The 19,781-nt window shown below is 40.2% G+C and overlaps 1 protein-coding gene across 1 annotated transcript; it reads left to right on the forward strand.

Moving 5' to 3' along the window:
- The first annotated feature begins 4,152 nt into the window (after positions 1-4,152).
- On the forward strand, positions 4,153-18,540 carry LOC129120374 (OCIA domain-containing protein 2). The gene is made up of 8 exons (XM_054632950.2): positions 4,153-4,312; positions 6,817-6,946; positions 9,268-9,358; positions 10,130-10,183; positions 12,002-12,049; positions 13,046-13,151; positions 14,337-14,424; positions 16,845-18,540. Exons 2-7 carry the CDS (start codon positions 6,887-6,889, stop codon positions 14,416-14,418), a joined length of 441 nt encoding a protein of 146 aa, XP_054488925.2. The 5' UTR covers positions 4,153-4,312; positions 6,817-6,886; the 3' UTR covers positions 14,419-14,424; positions 16,845-18,540.
- Positions 18,541-19,781: the final 1,241 nt, after the last annotated feature.

The raw sequence follows: 19,781 nt of genomic DNA on the forward strand, positions 1-19,781 counted from the left end.
TATGATGGGGTTTGGTTATTACAAAAACTCTGTTGAATTTTGGCTGCTATTTGAAAATGTGTTTTAAAAGTTTGAAATGTGTTTTAACTGTCCACAGAAGAATTAAAGTATTTTGATGGAAAAGTTGACCTCACAGGGGAAGGAAGATTGAGACTCATAGATTTAATGAGCTTCTCTGTTTTCTCCAAGTTCCATGTCACTAAAGGCATCTTTCTTTTTCTTCATTAAAGAAAAGTCATACCAGAATAGTCACCAAGCTCACTTATGACTGGATATCAGGATTATGTGAGTGATGACACCCTTTTCATCTCATGGTGGTGTGATGCAAATGGAAGATGAGAACTTTGGCCAGAATAAACCAGAACATGGCTGCTTTTGGAGCTGCTTAGTGGAGCTCGAGGCTCACAGCATGTATTCAGCCAATAAATATTCAAAAAATTTTGCAACCCTTTTTGTAATTACAGTATCTTGCTTCATGGTTCAGAGGTGGAGTTCCAGTAAAACAAGACATGACTGGAATTGTGAACCTGATATGCTTGTGTGGCTTCCATTAAACTCATAATGCAATGAAAATAATGCAGATCCTGACAAATTTACCCATTGTATTCTGGGTACTCAGAGATTCTTAGTAACTATTTAATTTGGCTTCACATGGCACAAAGTTACATTCTAGTGCTCTCCATAGGGCTGATATATGTATGAGCATCAGAGCAAAAGGGGAGAGAGTTTTCAGGTATAATGTCTTAAATACAAAAGTCAATGCTTACACATATATGTGCAGCAATGCCTTTCACTACATTATTTTTTTATTCCTGGAGTGCCACAGGTGTACTTGACAAAAAATAAAGCAAAATATTTGATCTTTACGGGAATACAATGATGTCAAACCAGTAAAGTCAAGAAAACACTACAGTAGGAGCTTCCACTCACAGAACAAGAAGAATTTTCATTCTAGAATAATACTTAAGACACCCTTACCCCAAGGCAGACATAACAAAATTATCTGAATTTTACAGCCCCATAATTACATTGGTTGACAGGGGTAAACTTTTCTAAAGCTAGTGATTGTAAAACACAATGCTTTATTTGGGTTCAAACTGTAATACAAGTATGTTTTGAAACCCAAGTAAACACATGGCACTTAAAAGAACTTTCTGACCCTTGTGAGAAGTTGTCCTTATGTATTGCCTGAGATGCCTGAAATGAGTATGATGAAGAAGCAGAAGCAAGTGCCAGAGAAATGGAGGAAAAAAACAAGTGCCAGAGAAATGGGATGAAAGTATGAGCACAGATTAGGATTAAAACCGCAGCTCTGGAAAAATGCAGGAGTGGGTGAGTTTACAGTTAGGCACTTGTCACAATCTCATGGGAAACACAAACACATGCAGGTCCCTGCAAGCACTTTACTGGGTTCTTCACACTGAGAAGGGGAAATCCTGTATCTTAAACATTTCATAATTACCAACTATTCACTTCTTAAAGATAGCCCAGGCCAAGTAAAAAATAGAAGTACATCCAAGAATCAGCCAAGACAGAGAAAACTTACATGATTCCTTGCAAGTAGTGAGGGCAGTTTAATGTTTTACTCAGAAATATGTTGACTGTTTCCTGCTGTGACTTTTCATGTCTTTTCATTCGCCCTTAACTCCTACTACCATCAGCATGAGAACAATGCCCTGTCGTGTAATTCTTACTTCGTTTTCCATGCTCTGTTATGGTTACAAAGCAAGGGGGTGGAGCTTTGTTTCTCAGGGAATTTTCAAGCAATTAACAGGGTTTGATTTTGTAACAGACAAATAAACCACGTTTAACACAAGTGGTAATAGTTCCTCCTGCTGGCATGCACACATACGTGGAGTGTTTCTGTTAAACTTGCACACCAGCAAGGCTTTGCTTTGGAGACTGTGGTGAACCTCAGGACCCTGGCAACCCTTCAGTGTTTTCTAAGAGGTTCTTCAGTCAAGCAGCCAGAACCTGTAAACCTTCCCTGAGTTTGTGAAATGTCAGTCCTTGATCTGCTTATACTCTGACAACAGATAATTCCTCAGCCAAACATTCAACTCCATAATGGTCGTTTTATTTTTGGTATCACTTGGGTTTTTTTTTTTTTCTTTGATGTGTAAAGTTGGTTTTGTTCAGGAGCAGTAAGAATCTCTTTCGTTTTGTGTTTACTCTTCCAAATCACTTACATTTGGTTTCTGTCTATTACCTTCTCTCCATTTTTATAACACTGATAAACTTTCAGGTAAATCTTGGAAAGAAATAGTGTTTGAAGAACATATTGAATTGTGATAACCAACTTTACATTTAAAGTTACAATTGAAAAGAAGCTTAAACTGATTTTTAATAGGCACTTTTGCACAGAAATTTGCAAGAATTCTTTTGCAAAAATTCAAACAATCCTATCTCTAGGCAATCACTATCCCCAGGCACATATATAGCCCACAAGAAAATTATCATTCCAGTGCTCTTTCATTTTATGTTCAGTTTAAGCTGGACCAGTTAAGAAGTTTTTGGTTATTAAGTACTCACTCCACATGGGATTCTCTAGTGTATTGCATTTTTCAGAATAGCATGGAGCCAACATCTATTAAATAGTTTTAGTGTATGTTTCCAAGAATACCTTTTGGATCCCCGTATTAGAAAAGTATTAGATACACTTTCAAGACTTGTTTTAGGACAACACTCTTGCCCAGCCTCCACGTGAAAAGCACATTTTGCAGCAGCAAAGTCTGATCCTCTGGTTTGGCAGGAAAGAGTGGGAGAATAGTCTGGTGAAAGGGGCTTCAAGTAGCTGAGACTCATGGAAGCTGAGAGCTTTTTTTGGACTTAAGAAAATTAACTATGTGTTATGATTCTTATGAAACTGAGATGCCAAGGTCATGCAAAAGGAAGAAGTATAATGGTGATCTCACAGGCTATTCATTTCATGATAAGCACTGAAGTGTCATATCACCATTTTAGATACTCTATTGAAAACTATTGTCTTGCTGTGAAAAAAAAAAACCAAAGCAAAATGAAACAGAAACAGAGACCTTTTTTATTAAAATAAAATGCAGAATAAAACTCATGTTTATATTTTTTGTTTTAGAAAACTTATTCTTAAAGAGAGGCATTGCATTTCTCATTTCAGAGAAAGTAGAACCATTTTTTTCAATATTCCTAGAACAACCCCCCCCACACCCAACTGACATTTTCAGGATAATTTTGTTTTGCAAAATTATTTTTGCTTGATGAAAGTGCCTTTCTTATTTGTTTAATTCTTGTTAATATGAAAATTTATTTATTTACTTAATTATTTACAAGCATTGTAGTATTAAAATCAAACTAGATAAGCAACACTTTTCATTCCAAAATGGTCAAGGTAGAATTTCTTTTTTAAAGAAGAAGATTTCATTTCCAGAAAAAATATTTTCAATTCGTAAGACAGACCCCATATGTTGTATATTGGGATCCTCACTACAAGAAAGACAAGAAGTTACTGGAGAGGGTTCAGTGGAGGCCACAAGGATGATGAGAGGTCTGGAACATCTCTCTTGAGGAGAGACTGCAGGAGCTGGGCCAGTTCAGTCTGCAGAGGAGAAAACTGGGAGGGATCTTATCAGTGCATATAAATATCTCAAAGGCAGGTGCCAGAGGATGGTGCCAGACCCTTTCTGGTGGTGCTCAGCAACAGGACGAGGAGCAGTGGCCATAAACTAAAACCACAAGAAGTTCCAATTCAGCTTGAGGAAGACCTTTCCACAGAGAGTGGCAGAGCACTGAACAGGCTGCCCATGGAGGTTCCAAACCCACCTGGACGGGTTCCTGTGTCACCTGCTCCAGGTGGCCCTGCCTTGGCAGGGGGGTTGGACCAGATGACCTCCACAGGGCCCTTCCCAACCCTAATGATTCCGTGATTCTGTTACCTTCACTAACACATACCCTTGCTGAAAGAGCGTTCTGAATTTCAGTGGAGAAATCCGAGAAGGCGGAATTTTCTTGGCGTGCTCGCTGTTCTCCTACCGGAGCAGCGCAGCGGGAGGCGAGAAGTGCCCGTGGGGCCCTCGTTGGAGCGAGGAGCGGGGCACGAGGGGCACCCTGCGGCCCGGCCGTCCCGGTGTCCCTGCGCCCGGCGGCCGGCAGGTGCCGCTGGAGCCCGGGAGCCCGGCCGGGCCGGCCCCCGCCCAGCGCGGCTCAGCACGGAAGGCGGGCACTTGTGCGCTTCTGGGGCCAGCCGGGCCGGGCCGGGCCGGGCCGGGCCAGGCGAGGCCAGGCCAGGTCAGCCCAGCCCAGCCCATCCCGTTCCGTTTCCTCCGGTGGCCCGCGGAAGGTAAGGGCGGCGGGGGCCGTGAGTGTCAGACTCCTCCTCCCCGCGCCGAGGGCTCCGCGGGGCCGGCTTTCGACGGCGTCACGGCGGGGGAAGGCGGGGGTCGGGGCGCGGCTTTGGGCAGCAGGCCCAGCGCAGGCGGCCGCTGCGAGGCCTGTGCTGCCGCCGCCCGACGGCGCCGTCGCCCTCAGTTCAGGAAGCACACTGAGGTGCTTGAGCGTGTCCAGAGAAGGGCAGCGGAGCTGCTGAAGGGTCTCCAGTATAAGTCCTGTTAGGAGCGGCTGAGGAAGGTGGGGGTGTTTAGCCTGGAGAAAAGGATGCTCGGGGAGACCTTATTGCCCTCTACAACCACCTGGAAGAAAGCTGTAGCCAGGGGAGGATTGGTCTCTTCTCCCAGACGACCAATGGCAGGACAAAAGGACGTAGCCTCAAGCTGTGCCAGAGGAGGTTCAGGTTGAACATTAGGAAGAATTTCTTCACAATAAGGGTGATTAGACATTGGAATGGACATGACACTTAGTGCCGTGGTTCGCTTGACAAGGTGGTGTTTGCTCATAGGTTGGACTCGATGATCCTAGAGGCCTTTTCCAGCTTAATTGGTTGTTTCAAGGAAAGAAATGCTGTGTGGTGGCCGGGCGTGCACTGCCCTGGGTGTGGGCACTGAGCAGCCGCTGCAGGGCTGAGCAGGCCTGGGGCATTCCCCAGCCCTGCGCTCTCAGGTTGTTGGTAGGGACCTTTTCATTTACTACCTAGAGCAGCTACTCTGTAGACTCGCCTTTGTTTTAAACTCAGGCTCTTATTTCAGAGAACCAGTTCAGATAGGTGTGAAACATCATGTTGAGGCTTGTCATCTTCCTGACGATGGTCCTTGAAGTGCCTCCCTGAAATCTTTGATGAATGGTGCCTGCCCTGGGCATCACAGCCCACTGCCTGGACCAGTGAATACAAGCGATTTTGGCTCCTCCCTTTCTTCTCCGAAATTCTAGACCTAGAAATTTTGGGGTCATTATTCCTATTCAGAAAGAGGCTTTTTATTGAAAACACAGTGTATGAAGTTGACAACTCTCATATTTGAAAAACTTAGCTGTCTTCTTGCATACTGCTTCTTTGTCATCCCATTAGAGGTATTCAAACGGTGAGATATTTTCAGGAGCCTAAAATTAGCATTTTCTTCTGAAAATGAAGAAATCATCCAGAACATTTCTTGTAAAAGACAAATAAGTTTTTTGACTATTTGATCCTTGCAAACCACATTGATTTAATCTTGTATTATATAGGTATTTCATTGAAACAGAATAATATAACTGGGAAATTCTTCCCAGAATATACACTTTATTGTTGCACTAAGAATAACGTGTAAGGTTGAGAAAACAGCAATGAGTATTGCAGAAAACGACAAGAAATTACATTTCTTCAGTAAGCTAATGGTAATATAGTTATTTTTTGGGATAACAGTTGTCTTTCCAAGACACGGGGGCTTGAAATATTAGAACACTTTTACATTCCTCAGATAGGAAACAGCTTGTCTGCTAGGTATGAATATTAATAAGTCAGTTACATAATATTTTGATGACATCAGCTCTGTCTCTTTGTTTCATTCTTGCCAGTATAGCTCTCAGCTTTCATCCCATATGGGAGATGTACCATGAGGCTGCTTAAAGGGCTAAATATTTTTGGGGTTCTTCATTATGTTGAAGCAGTAGCATAGCTGAATAACTTATAATTCAGGAGAAATGTGTACTTAGGCCAATATAGGAGGCCCATGGCAAACTGCAGATAGCTGTAATCTTTATTTATACCCACTCTTTTCCCTTCATTTTATTTTATTTATTTTCCTCCTGTGACTCAGCTGTTTTATTATCATGAAAAAGACAAGCACTTTAAATCTGTTGCAGCATTTAGAAACTGTTTCCAGTGATTATTTTATGCAGCCGTCCGCACAAATATGCTTTCTGAGTAGATAAGAATAAAAAGGCAGATAAGAAAAGAAAATTTGATTCATTTTTGATTGACACAAACATCTTTAAAGTTTTATGTGTCTTTCTTATCTTTTATGTCATTTTTTTTGCATTAAGTGACAAGAGACTGATGAAAATTAAATTGCTCTCAAATTGAGGAAGATGGTGTAGAGCTGTGTAGTGGGCAGTGAGGGTAGTGCAGTAATTCTGGACAGCACACTAAAGAAGCTGTTTCTTGGACCTGCAATACATTAAAAAATTAGAAAGGTTTTCTATTACTTGCTCATATTTCTTTTCATTTCTTTATGATTGAGCATACTATACTAGGTCATGATTCAGCATTTAATTGTAGTTACTGACTTACCTGTTTAAGTTATGCACAAGTCTGTGTTGCTGATAAGTGATAAAGTGTGCAGTAAATTGTGTATCAGGATGCTCTCTGCTGTAAAAAATGCACTCCTTTAGACCTGGTCATTTTTCTTTCTAGATGAACATTGGACTTACAAATATCAGTATGATATCTTGACTTTCTACCTTTGTACCTTGCAGAAAGAGAAGTAGCCAAGCATAAAACACTTCTGCTGAACAAGAGCAGTAGCAGACTACAAGGAAAGAGACAATGTCTTCTGAAACAGGTCAACAGGGAAGTCAGACACCTCCAATAAAGCAACCTGGATGGGTAAGCTGGGTTTCCTCCCTTTTATTTCGATGCTATTGCTAATGAATAACAGATTTTGCCTCAGTTGCTCTTTTTGAAAGAGAGAAATAGGTGTCTGTTAGTTTAAGCATATAGATGAAGAGAGGAGAGGATGGTGTGTTGTTTTTCCTGGTTCACTGTGCTCAGAGGGCTGGGAGTTGTGAATCTTAAGGCTCTGATTTATGCCCTGAGTTATGAGCTGGCATAGCCATGGTGTCTGAGTACAAGTCCAGTACAGCCTGTCCCCATCAAGCTCTGCATGCACATATTCAGAAGGGGAGAAGGGAACAGTACAGCACAAGAACATTCTCCTCTGATGGAGACATCAAGGAATTTAAATGTGATAAGACTTTTTGCTAACCAGTCACTACCAGAGAGCAGCAATACTGGGCTGATCTGCAAGGAAGAGGCACAAATGACAGCAGGGTGGCAGGGGATAGGGCCTCAGGTACAGGGAGCACAGTATCACAGTACCCAAAAAGAGGAAGAGAGCAGATCCAATGCTGAGCCTGCAGTCAGTTCAGTGACTGCCAGGCAAGTCTGATGCTAAGCTAGGTGATCAGGTTAGCAAGGCAGGGTAAGGATCTCCATGGTATAGCTACAGCACAGTTAAGGCAAGGGCCTGAGCTTTTATACAGCTCCTGAGCTGAAGGGCAGAGGCCATGGGTAAAGCTTCCTGCTGCTTTCTCTGAGCTTTTCTGTTTTCTCAGCAGACTAACTCAGTGTTACACAACTATGCCATGGTAGAGCTGACTCTGAGCTCAAGCAACTAAACAGCTGGCAGGGTGTGTATGGAGGCAGAAAGGTTGCAAAGCCTGTTGGTGCACTTGGGGCTCTGACATGCATTTCCTTATCTTTCAGGCAGCCTGAAAGATAAGGAAATGTAAAATGTAAAAAAAAATTGTATTTTACTGTATGCGTTATGACCTTGCTCTGAAACCAGTTTGAAGCGGTTCTCTATGATCTGGAGTGGAGCCAATTCTGTATTGAGCTGTTTGCCCAGCTCCACCATTAACTTCTGTGGGAGCAGTACTTTAAGAAGGGCTGAGATATTAATTACCTATAATAAGAAGTGTGTGGCTATGGCCAGTAAATGCATTTCCTTATTATGGCCATAAAATCATGCATAAAAGGAGTCAGGCATAAAAGGAGACTGAATCCTGTAATAGATGAATGTACTCTTTTTTCCAAGGCATTGCTTCTTCTATGATGCCTGGTTTTTCTTTCAAGAATGTGTATGTTTGAAGATGATGTGGTTTTACAGAAAAATGTTAAAATTTCAATTAATTTTAACTTAATGACAACTCCTTTCCCTTGGCTTTTCTTGCTGAGCACAATGTCATGTTATGGAATTGGAATATCCTTTGGATCAGCTGGGGTCAGCTGTCCCAGCTGTGTCCCTTACCAAATTCTTCTACATCCCCAGCTGGTGGGGCAGCCTGAGAAACAAAAAAGGCCTTGACTCTGTGTAAGGTCTACTCAGCAGTAATTAAATATCCCTGTATTGTAAAGACTGGTTTGGTCATAAATCCACAGCCTAGCACCACACTGGTTACTATGGAGAAAATAAACTCTTGTCCAGTTGAAACCAGTATACCCATTTAACACTGAGTCTTTTCTTAAAGAAAGAAAAATAATCCTCATATGTTTCCATGCCAATACCCTGGATAGAATGCAAGGGAGAATACTGTCACTTTTTCCTCACAAGCACAATGGGTGAAAAAAGAGCTACCTTCAAGAAGTCTGTTGGCAGCCTGATTTGTACTAGGGTAAAGTCAGTATGAGTTCAGTTAATGCCATGGATATATTTAAATTGCTCAGAGAGAAAGTTCTACTACTGGGGAGTCCGGCAGAATTTGTGTTGACCCTCTACTTGCAAAATCTGCTATTATTGAACTTCAGTTGACTTCTGTACAGAGCAGAACTTGATTTTTGAAAACTGCCACTCTGCCTTTATTTCCTGTCATTTCTTTCTGGGAGACATAATGTAGCTCATGAGAATGAAATGACTAACAGATATAAAACAATATGCTTCTGGGGTAAGCAGCAGCTGAGCTATTTTAGGAAAGTAAAGACCAACAAGATGGGTTGTTTGTACTTAAACCTATACTTAAAACCTAAAACCTTTCTGTTTCTGTATTGGGGTATCACAATTTCATCACACTGCTAGCAACAGAATAAGGAGTTTTGCTTGGAGGTTTTTGTATTTTATTTGTTTTTTAAATAATTTATCTTCTTTAATTGATTTTTTTTTCTTCCTGTGAGATTAAATTTGGTAAACTAATCCATGTTTATGCTTTCAGCCAATGTTATTTTGTCCCATGTCCCAAATTCAAGACAGAGAGGTTGCAAGGATCATTAAAGAATGCAGACAGGAAAGTTTCTGGTACAGAGGTGAGTGATCCAAAATCATTCTCACCACACTTACCACACAGAATGACTTCTTGATGTGTGTATGCAAAACTGTCTGCAAAATGCTTTTTTGTTGGAACACTGTTGTGGGTTAACTCTGTCATGGTAAGTCATTTGCATAATTGTTGTAGGTAAAGGTGGTTGAATTGAGGTCTTGTTTAATCTGAACTTCAGCAGTTGTAGAGTTGGTTCCATTCTTGAAGTCTATTATAACAACCACCTTAGGAATGTTTTACTTTGTTACATACTTATCCTTGCCTTTGAATGGAAGGCAGGCATGGCTATGTGTCTTTGATTTGTGGAATTCTTTGTATGTTAGGACAGCTAAAAAGATCAGTGCTTGGTGTTTTAGTATCCTTTACTTTCACCCTTTCAGTTTGTATCTAAATTACATAATTCCTTGAAAAGGGTTTCAACATTTTATTGGAGTTGTTGTCATTAGAAGTGTTGCAGTAGTTAAAGGAGATATTCAGATTGTGGAAACTATTATTTAATAAATATACATATATTGCATTAGCTCCAGATGTTACAGCATGGCTGATGTCTGGCACTGTGTGAGGACATCATGGCTTTGAAGAGAACATAATTTGAATGAGCAGATGTAATAGGTGATTAAGACAGTGAGCAAAGTTAATGTTTAGAAATAATGTGTTTAACATTAGAAACGGAAAACATTTAATGTATAAGACAGTATTTACCAAATATGTAGCAAATTTTGGCTGATACCAGCTACTCTCCTTTTCATTTTCACAGCTCTTCCTTTATCTCTTGGGAGCATGCTTGTCACCCAGGGGCTAATCTCAAAAGGTAAAGATAAAAAATTGTCATTAAAGTGCTGGTTTTCAAGATCAATATTCTTCTTGCTCATTACCATCATTGCATTGGTGATTTGATTATTATGTGTGCATTGCCACGGTCATTCTTTTGCAAGAGCATGAACTGAAAAGAGAATTTGCAAATCCAAAGACTGGTGGCTGGGTTTTGTCACCATGATCACCTGGAGTTGAGTAGAGCCTTCACTGGGGCAGCTCGTGGGGCAGAGCGTTGTACAGCCCGAGGAGGGTGTTAGCATCGGGGGCTGGAGCTCTCACTGTTCTGTTTAAAAATGCTGGCAGTGTTTTGACACTGACCATGTATCAATATGACTGCAGCTCTGGTGCAAAGGGACGAGGAGTACTGCCAAAGTGAGGAGACAGAGAGCTTTCTGCAGAGATGGCTCATGATCTGCAGGCTAACACAAAAGAAAATTGTGTTCTGTTTATGTGGTGGACGAACCTGGTTCTGCACAGGCACCTTCAGTTTCCCTGCTGGGGAACTGTGTATAAGGTTGAGGTTGGTGTTTTGGGGAGAGAGTGAGGGGGATCCACCCTGAAGTCTGCTAAGCTGTATCACAAGAGGCTGATGTGGGTTCCCTACTCCATCCTTGACCTATGAGCTTGTAGGGAGACAGGGAGGGAAGGAGTAAGAGTGTGTCAGAGCAGGATTACACACTGGAAAAAGGGTGAGCAGTGATAGGAAGGGCACCGGGGCTGTCTCTGTAGTAACATGCCAGCCTCTGGCACCAGGTACTCTTCTCAGTTTCTGTTCATTGTACTTGGATGTTTCTGATCAGCTGTGAAATAACAAATGCTCTTAGTAAATAATCATTACTGTGTGTCAACAGTTGGAGGGGCGTGATTAGAAACAAACAACACTTTTGTTCCTCCCTCCCCCGAGAGACCCAATATAAAATTGCATAGATCACAGTGGGCAAAAGCCCTTGTGCTTAGCATAGGCTGAATAATCCTCTGTCTAAATACTTTCTTCTGATGGCTGCACACAGTACCCTGCCTCTAGAAGATGCTGGAGCTTCTATGCCTCATTATTACTGTCTGAATGCATGTAACAGTGCAACCAGTGTTTACTTCCCTTCCCTTTGCCATGGTAATCTTGCTGTGTGGAGCCCTCCTCCACAGCATGGCATTCCTCTGCCAGACACATAGTTCTCAGAGGAATACTGGCTTCACCTCCTGAGATAACTGGGGGAATGTGGATTTTGGTGGAAAAGCTAAAGATAATTTTTTGCTTTTCTTGTTTAGCACACTGTGTTCTCCTCTTAAAGGCCAAAATGTGTGATCTTTGCACAGGGGAAGGCTAGATACCAGTGGTACAATTTTAATTGATAGCCATGGAAAGCTACCAAAGAGCAGTTTCATCCTACTTATCACAGCACAAGGAGCTGAACCCTGTGTAAGAGATTTAATTTTGCTGTTTTATATGCAGGGTTGGTTTGTGCTGAAACATAAGCCACCATCACTTCCTCTGCAGTGCTGCAGGTGACACCAGTGGCAGACATGTTGGTTCACACTGCTGCTTTCATGTTGGTTTGCACTCTGAACTCCTGCCTGAGGTGAATCCTGCAAAGTCCAGATTCTCTTCCTCCTATGACTCTAGAACTGCCCCAAAACACATGCACTAAGAACTAGTGGAATAGAAAGTGCCCTGATGTACTGAAATCTGAGTTAATGGACTTCATACCATCTTCACCTTAAGAAATGCAAAATCTGTAGGAAAATTAGTGCTGGTTTTGAGTGCTGCTGAGTTCCTCAAGTGAATAAGCTTTCTGACTATTTCCTTTTATTGTAGGCATTTTCTCAGCTAGTCCAAGATTTGGTCCATTCCCCAAGATGGCAAGTAAGTTGTACCCAATTCTAAAAGGAAAGAAAAGGTTCTTTATAGGCAATATGCCTGTAAAGATGCATCTCTCTGAATTTCTTTCCAAAAACTTCTTTTTTTGCAATTTATATGTTACCCCAGCAGATTAGGAAATCAGATTTCTGATGTGTTTAAAAATAAATGTATGAAACGAGATTCTTCTAATGTAAATATTTTCAGTAGCAGCTTATATTTATGTAACACAGTATCTCAAATTGGTATAAACTCTAGTCTCCACTTTGTTTTATAAATTATGTCAGCTCATTGTGCTTGGCAAATTGCACAATTTATAGTATCAAGAAGTCGCAATACTATAATATATAAAATAGTATGGTCCTTTTCATGTGTTTGATTGATCTCAACTGTCTAATTCAGAGCCATGGATTGATAAAGAAAACAGATAGAAGCACAGGAACTGTACTGTACATTGAGGTGGCTCGTAAATGACAAGAAATCAAATAGATTACCTCTCCAGCAGAAATTCAGCAGGAAATCAAGGACATTGAAGTAGTCTTTTATTCTGACTCTAGTGAGTGAAAGCCACAGTGCAACAGTATGGCAAGCTGATGTTCCAGCTTCTTAGAAGGCCAGAGAAGTTGGTGTTAAAAGTGCAATCAATTAGAAGTAAACCATGTTGTGCAATCAAAGGCAAAAACTGTTAGTGCTGACATTGTGACTTAATTTTATTTTCTATAATCTGGTCCTTTAAATATTATCTCCTTTTCCTGTACACAGGAATATTATATCCTTTTTCTGTATCAATTATTTTGGACCAGTTGTTCTCTCTCATGATAGGTAACCAGTTTTCAGTAGTTATTGAATTCACCCCTGTAAACCCTGTATAATTTCACATGTGTTTGTGACATGTTCTGAGAAGATGTGGTACAGAGTTTGTTATATGATTAAAATGGAGCCAATAGCACACTCCTGATTTAAGCTGTTGTATTAACAATGTTTTGTTATCTGTCTTTGTAGTTGCTGGTGTCTTGGGTTTTGCCATTGGAAAGATGTCATACATGGGAGAATGCCAAAAAAAGTTTCAGAAAATGGGTATTGCACCAATTGGTCCACAACAAAAAAGGTCTGTGCTAATTTAAAATAGACTAAAACACACTAAAATTATATGGAGCAAAACTATGAATTTAAATTCTATTATTAGATCCTGAGATACTCATCTTGGACCATATATCACAGTATTAGAAACTACTACGCATTCTTCAGTAAATGCAAATTAAACTCATTGTAATACCTGTTACTAGGATATCCATTATTTAAATGAAATTACTGTGCTTTTAGGTGTGATGTGACAACAGTTGCTCAGTCTCTTTTCTAGTATCATACTGCTAAGATTGTCCGTGTTATCACTTTGATCCTTTGAGTCTTCCTTTGGAACATACCTCAGGCCAAATATGCTACAGATTTTCTTATAATGTTCTCATATTTTAACAACAGTGTCAATCTCAGTTCGTATTCCAACCTCCCTCTCCTCTATGGCTTTGCCCAACCTCGTGCTGTCATGCCAAACCATGAAGAGTACAAACTGAGGGGGTGCTTTTTCCACCTTGCACCTCTAACCATAGAATAGATTTCAGTGGTTGACTTCTGTCACCTGGTGCCTCCATGAATGTTTTATTCATTGTTTTCTTAATTTCACATAAAGTACTCCTTCACATCAAATCAGACTCTGATTTTCTTCCCAGCTCCTCCTTCAGCTGCCTGGTGTACTCTCCATTCTCAATATGGCTTCTTGTATAAACCTTTTGCCCACAGAACACATTTCCAAAAGTCCTATCTATAAAACCATTCTCCTTTGTCTTTCCATGTCTTTCCCCCAGACCAGCATGAGCTTTTATGGCTACAAAAGTACCTGACTGATAATGGGAAGCTTCTTCAATGTTCATCTATTTGTCTACTTGTATTTTTCCCCCACATAACAATGTATATACTTGGTATTACATGAAGTGTTAAACACCTTACTCCTAGCTCAGTTTGTTCATAGGTACAATGGCAAGGACTGTCCTTTGCTGCTTAGAAAATCCTGTTATATTTAGCAATTGCTAGAAGGAGTACTTAATATTAATTAATGGGCATTTATTGTCTGAGGCATTTAGATGTCATATTTTGCAGTTTATATCCCATATTACAAAAATTGGGGAATCTAGGCAAGAGATTACTTCTTCAAGAACTTTTACCATCATGCTCTATGGTTGTATTAGTAGAAATCCAGCAAAATTCTTCAATGTTTTATTTGCTTTCCATATTGTAGGAAGTGTCATCATACTTGCAAAGAATGTAAAGCAAAATTGGGATCGAATGAGAGAGAAGGTTCAAGTCCTTCAGCAACTTAGTGCCAGGTAGGCAACCTTGTAATTTTTTTTTTTAAATCTCATATTATTTTCCATGGTGAATGGTATTCTTCTTTTGAACAATATTGCGTAAATTACAGATTTTAACAATGGATCAAAATGCAAGCATTACTCGAGGAAATATTCTGTATTTGTAATTCCTGATTAATTTTGTTTCTTAATTTCTACCTTACATACCTTTCGTACTAATTTTAAATCCCCCATCTCTGTGGAATTTTTTCTTTAGCTGTAGATGAGTATTGATGATTGACCTAAGTGGAATTAATTTGGATTGACTGCTCGTATTAAAACAAATACAACTTCTTTCAATTTTCAGCTTGTTTTACTTAAGGATCAAATAATTATGGATTTTGTTGATATTTAAAAATGCATTGAAGTATTGAGAACTAAAAGCAGACACAGCTGGGTGTAGGTTTTTTGCATTCAGTTCTACAATTTGGCTAGAGCCTTGGTAGGGTAGTGTGAAAGTGGGTGCAAGAGCAGTCTGGTGTGGTGGGGCAGGGGACGTGGCTCATGAGGTGTTCTCACCCCAGAAAGGGGGAAGTTCCCTCTGTGGAAAAGGAGGGTTTGCAGGGTAGAAGGTAGGCAAGTGTTTAAAAGGACTTGCACTCTATGAAAAACAGGCCAGCAGCTGGGTTTTTTAAGAATGCTTTCACACTGTCTGCTTGTGGTAAGCTGGCCTACATTTCTCACAGGCAGGAGAATGTGTGAAAGTGTTTGCAAATAGCTCAGCTGCCTGCAAGAGAGGGGAGCAGAGGGCCTGTTTGAAACCCTGCCATGGGAGTTTATTCAGCTAAGAACAGAAGTCTGACACAGAAATTGTTGCATTGAGTCTAGCATATGTAATGTACCAGTTTGGACAAGGATATTGGTGATGGTGCCTTTCTTACTCCAAATTGCATGCCCACAGACAGTCTATAAGGGGGAATATCCTATCAGAACCTGTTCACTTGCCCAGATGAGAGATTTTGATGGACTTTTACTATGCAGCAATACATTGTGGCAGTGAGGATTGGAAAGACTTTTCAGAGTCCTTAAAGAAGGCATTAGAATAAAGTCCTGATTTTAATCAACTTTGCCACTGGTTCAGCATTTTACATCAAGTGCTGCAAGTGCTCAGCCACTAGCAGAAAATGCACTTTGGCTTAGGCTCACCTCATAGGGTTGTGCCAAAAGAAGCAGTGTTTCTCTTGTGCCGGCTACAGAGATCACTGAGTGAGCTGGCCCTCCAGGCCACCTCTCTGCTCTAATTTGGTATGAGGACAGGGGTAAAAAATCCCCCAGAACTTTCTGAAGGGTTTCTTGCTAGTGCTAGCATGAAGGAGGAAGTGAGCCAGACTTAGATAACTCTGAATAAATAACATTCTAAATCCATTAGCACCTATGAGCTTAATTAACTTCTTGCAATGCTGTGCTGATTAACTGCTTTTGAAGATTTTGTGTTAAATAAATGTTTATGTAGGCTCACTTATTTCAAGTAAGGACCCCAAAGCATATTTAATTGAGAATGGTCATTTACTAGCAATTACCTGCATAGAGGAATCAAGTATTTATTATGGGATTTACCCCTGCTGTTTGTCAGAGCTGCAGCTTGCTGAACCTTCAATCCAAACACATTTTATTTTTCAGCCTTCCTCTGTGAGCTGACAATATTTTTTCTGGTATGCGAGTACCAATTAACTTTTAAATAAATTCCAAATTGTCTCAAATACAAAGAAGCCTTGCAGCTTTTAGAGGGGAAGAATAAAGGATGCCACAGGCATCTCCTTGTTTTCTTCCTGTAATGGGTCCTGAAAGTTCTGCTGTGGAACCTGTTCCCTGCTCCAGCTCACACGTTCATCAAAGACCTTGATTGCTGCACATTTTACCAGCAGCTTAGATCCTCTTGTTTGGTTTATAAAAGAGCTTGAAAGCTTAGTAAAAAAACTAGTTTGAAGACAAATGTAAGGTAAGTGTATTTCTTTCAAGTTTTAATTGCTGTAATGAAAAAGCCATTATATTTGGGGCAGTGTGGTATTTTGAATTTGCCACAAATCAATTCTGATGGACAGGTTTTAGAAACTTAGGAAAAGAAGAAGTACTGTAAGTATTATGTTGTTTTCTGTGTTGTTAGACCTCTTCTATGTTTCAATAAAAGTTCTTAATTTAGCATGCTGTGCTCTAAAAATGTACAGAGCCCCTGCTGAGCACATCTTGCCACTATCCATGCGAAGCATATGGTGCAAGCTCTGGCAGTACCTGGGAAGACCACTCAGATAAAATTGTATTCATGTCCAGGAGTCCAAAGGTAATGTCTTTTATCTTCAGGGACTCTGGAATGTTTGAGAAATCACCAAGAAGTTCCACGTTTCACACTGAAAGCAAGGTGGCACTCACATAAATAACAGGTCATTTTATTCTGTTTACAGATGTGGTGAACACGATTAAAACCTTATGGACCATCTTCTTTCAAGGCACTTTCCTGTAGACTAGAAATAATAATTTTGTGATTCTGTCTCTTAGATTTGATATAAATTGACTTATTTGAAATAGTTGCATATTGTTTCATAGTTCTGTTTGTACTAAATACCTCTTTTTTGGGATGCACTTTTTGAATACACTCCTCTCTTTTCAGCACATTAATTTTCCTCTTTTCAGTGCAATTTAGCTCTTAGTGCTGAAAAATTACATTTGTCTATTGTATTTAGATGCTGGCAATGCTTTGTTTAACAGACAAAGTGGTTTATGTTGGAATGTTTGTCTGTGTCAAACAGAAAGGGTGTGAGAATGTTTAAATGGTTTGCACAGTCAAGCAGCTATCCAGTCTCTGAGCTGACCCCTTGGTTATGGAGTACTCTAATAGTACCTAATTCAGGGGATTGTCAGACTGCAGTTACTGAACCAACTTCCCATAAGCCAATTTTACACAAGGGCCACTTTGCCAGAGATACCAAAATCATGAACAAGAACACACAATATTTTGGAACAGTTTATGGTTGCATAAAATCTGAGGCCACCAGGTGCTGAGAAAACCCCAAACCTAGATGGCACATGCTCCCTACAAACAGCAGGACACAGTCTTCCATGAAACATCTCAGCAAATCAAAAGCAGGCACTTCCCCTAAACACAGTGATGGCTTTCATATGGAAATAAATGCAGCTACTGAAAAGTTTGGCCTTGGCTGTCAGTCGATGAAGACTGTCTTCTGTGGACTTTTTCTGTTTGCTTTAATATTATGCCTTTTCTGTTTGCTTTAATATGCCTGTGGCTAGTGTTCCTCTTTTGAACTAGCTTCTGTGGGCATCTTTACCTTGACACAAAGAAATTCTTCAAGCAAAATATATAGTGTGGAAAAGTATAATGTAACTATTAATTGGTTAGTAAACACAAAAGACATTCTGGATTTGACCAAGTCATTAGACTGAATACTCAACTCCCTGATAAAGCACTCGCATAGCCTTTTCTAGCCAAGCAGCAACCAGGCAGAAGGGGAAGGGTTAGACTGGCCTTCCTGTTCTTTTCTATACTATAAGATTTTATATTTTTCTACTTGGTGTTTATCCTCTTGAATTCTTGAGCTACTAAGAACCCCTGTCTCAACAGGGGTTTCAATTTTACACTCGTTACTTTTCTACAGAAATTTTCCACAGCACTTCCAGTGGGAGTCAGGGATACACAGCAGTGCTGGGTCACAGCTGCTGCTCTGACAGGCAGGTGAGCCTTGGAGGGCCTCCAGGGAGAGGGGCTTACACACCCACAGAGAAGGCAACCTCCTTTGTGAAAATCATGTCGTTGTCATGGGTGTGCTGTGATAGCCACCAAAACTTGACTGGTGACATGTCTGAGCTACTTCCCCTTCATCTGTCATCTGCTGTCAAGGTAACAGCCAGCAGCTGCCCCAGGGTTAGTTGTGCCTGGCTTATCTGAGGGAAGCCATTACATCCAGGTGACACCAAGGAGAAGGTGTGACAAGGACCTTGCATGTCAGACTCCCAGAGGTTGTTCTTGTGGTCAGTGTTACCTCTTGCGATTACAACTTTGCTACTGAACTTTTCTTTAAATGTAATTCTGATTATTTTTTACCTTTCATTATTTTTCTGTAATAAATATACTGATGTATAAAATTTCTTGTTTCCTTTTTTTCTAACTTTGTTTCCATACTTTGCAAAAGGCTGAATAGCTAATTTTGTTGATGTAAGTTCATGAGTTACTGTGATACAGATATGAAAAGAGGCAATTTGTGAATAAGATGTATTAGCACAAAATCTATGCATATCAAAGGAAAAATGAGCACAGCTAATGGGCAAACTGTTCTTTCAAAGGTTAAAAGCAGCTGGTTTTTAGTAATTATGTGCAGTTTAATGAGCTAATCTTTGTTGGCCATTGCTATTGTGCATTCCATACAAGCAGGTTTAAGAATTTATTTTTAATTGAAGCAGAAGTTCAGTACTTTGAATTTAGGAGTGACCTGTCAAAAAAAATTGGGAAAGATTTTAGGTAATCAGTTTCTTCTTTAATAAGAGGGGAAGAGGTCTCCAGGAGGAAAAGCATTTGACCTTGCAAAGATAAACTAAACTTTTCTTAGTGTTTTCTTACACTGATAATTGGCTGTACTTTCCCCTTTGGCAGAAGATGTTAAAAAAAGCTAAAAAAATCCAATGAACTTACACAGCTTCCTGTGAGTCATTTGTATCTGGAAAGTTGAACTTGTTTTCTTCACTCAGAGACAAGGGAGTTGAACTGTGTGCTTAGGCATATCACAGCTTAGGTGCAGTCCATGTACTTGTTAAAATTGGGAAAGCAAATACCTCCTTCAGTTGTGATACATACAGAGTGGATAGCTGTATGAGATAGATAAGCCTCTGTGCACTTTATGAATGTATGGCTAGAAAAAGGGTGCAAGAGGAAAGCTACAGTGACATTAACCACAAACAACTGCAATAGACTGCTTATCTTTGTGGATTTTTATATCAGCTGTTGGCATCCATTGTACAAATATGGTATTCACTCCAAATTTTTTAAAAATGTGTTTTAGAAGAGAAAGCAATTGTAGGTTGAAAGCAGCACATTGCTGTTTAAATCCTTAGTAGGTGGACTCTAGACAAGCCAGCTGGTTTAGAATTCTAAAACTGGGAATGAAAGGGACATGAAAGCTCACTATCCAGGTTTTCATAAATCCCTACCAAAACCAAGATCTGGGCCTTATTTTATTGTATTTTTAGAGAAGAATGAGAGAATAGGGCATGCTATGCAACAACAGGTGATAGGAGGGCAGAGCTCTGGAGTGAACTGGTAAGAAAGCAGGTTCTGGGGCAGGATTTAAAAGAAGAGTATGCTGGACCAGGCCCTGTGGGAAATACAGAGT

This window comes from Agelaius phoeniceus, chromosome 4 (genome assembly GCF_051311805.1).
Source record: "Agelaius phoeniceus isolate bAgePho1 chromosome 4, bAgePho1.hap1, whole genome shotgun sequence".
NCBI lineage: Eukaryota > Metazoa > Chordata > Aves > Passeriformes > Icteridae > Agelaius > Agelaius phoeniceus.

Bases quoted from the DNA above. Each gene is read 5' to 3' on its own strand.
- LOC129120374 (XM_054632950.2), top strand. From the start codon at position 6,887: ATGTCTTCTGAAACAGGTCAACAGGGAAGTCAGACACCTCCAATAAAG. The intron at 6,947-9,267 runs GTAAGCTGGGTT...TTATGCTTTCAG, and splicing joins CAATAAAGCAACCTGGATGG to CCAATGTTATTTTGTCCCAT. The intron at 10,184-12,001 runs GTAAAGATAAAA...CTTTTATTGTAG, and splicing joins CCAGGGGCTAATCTCAAAAG to GCATTTTCTCAGCTAGTCCA.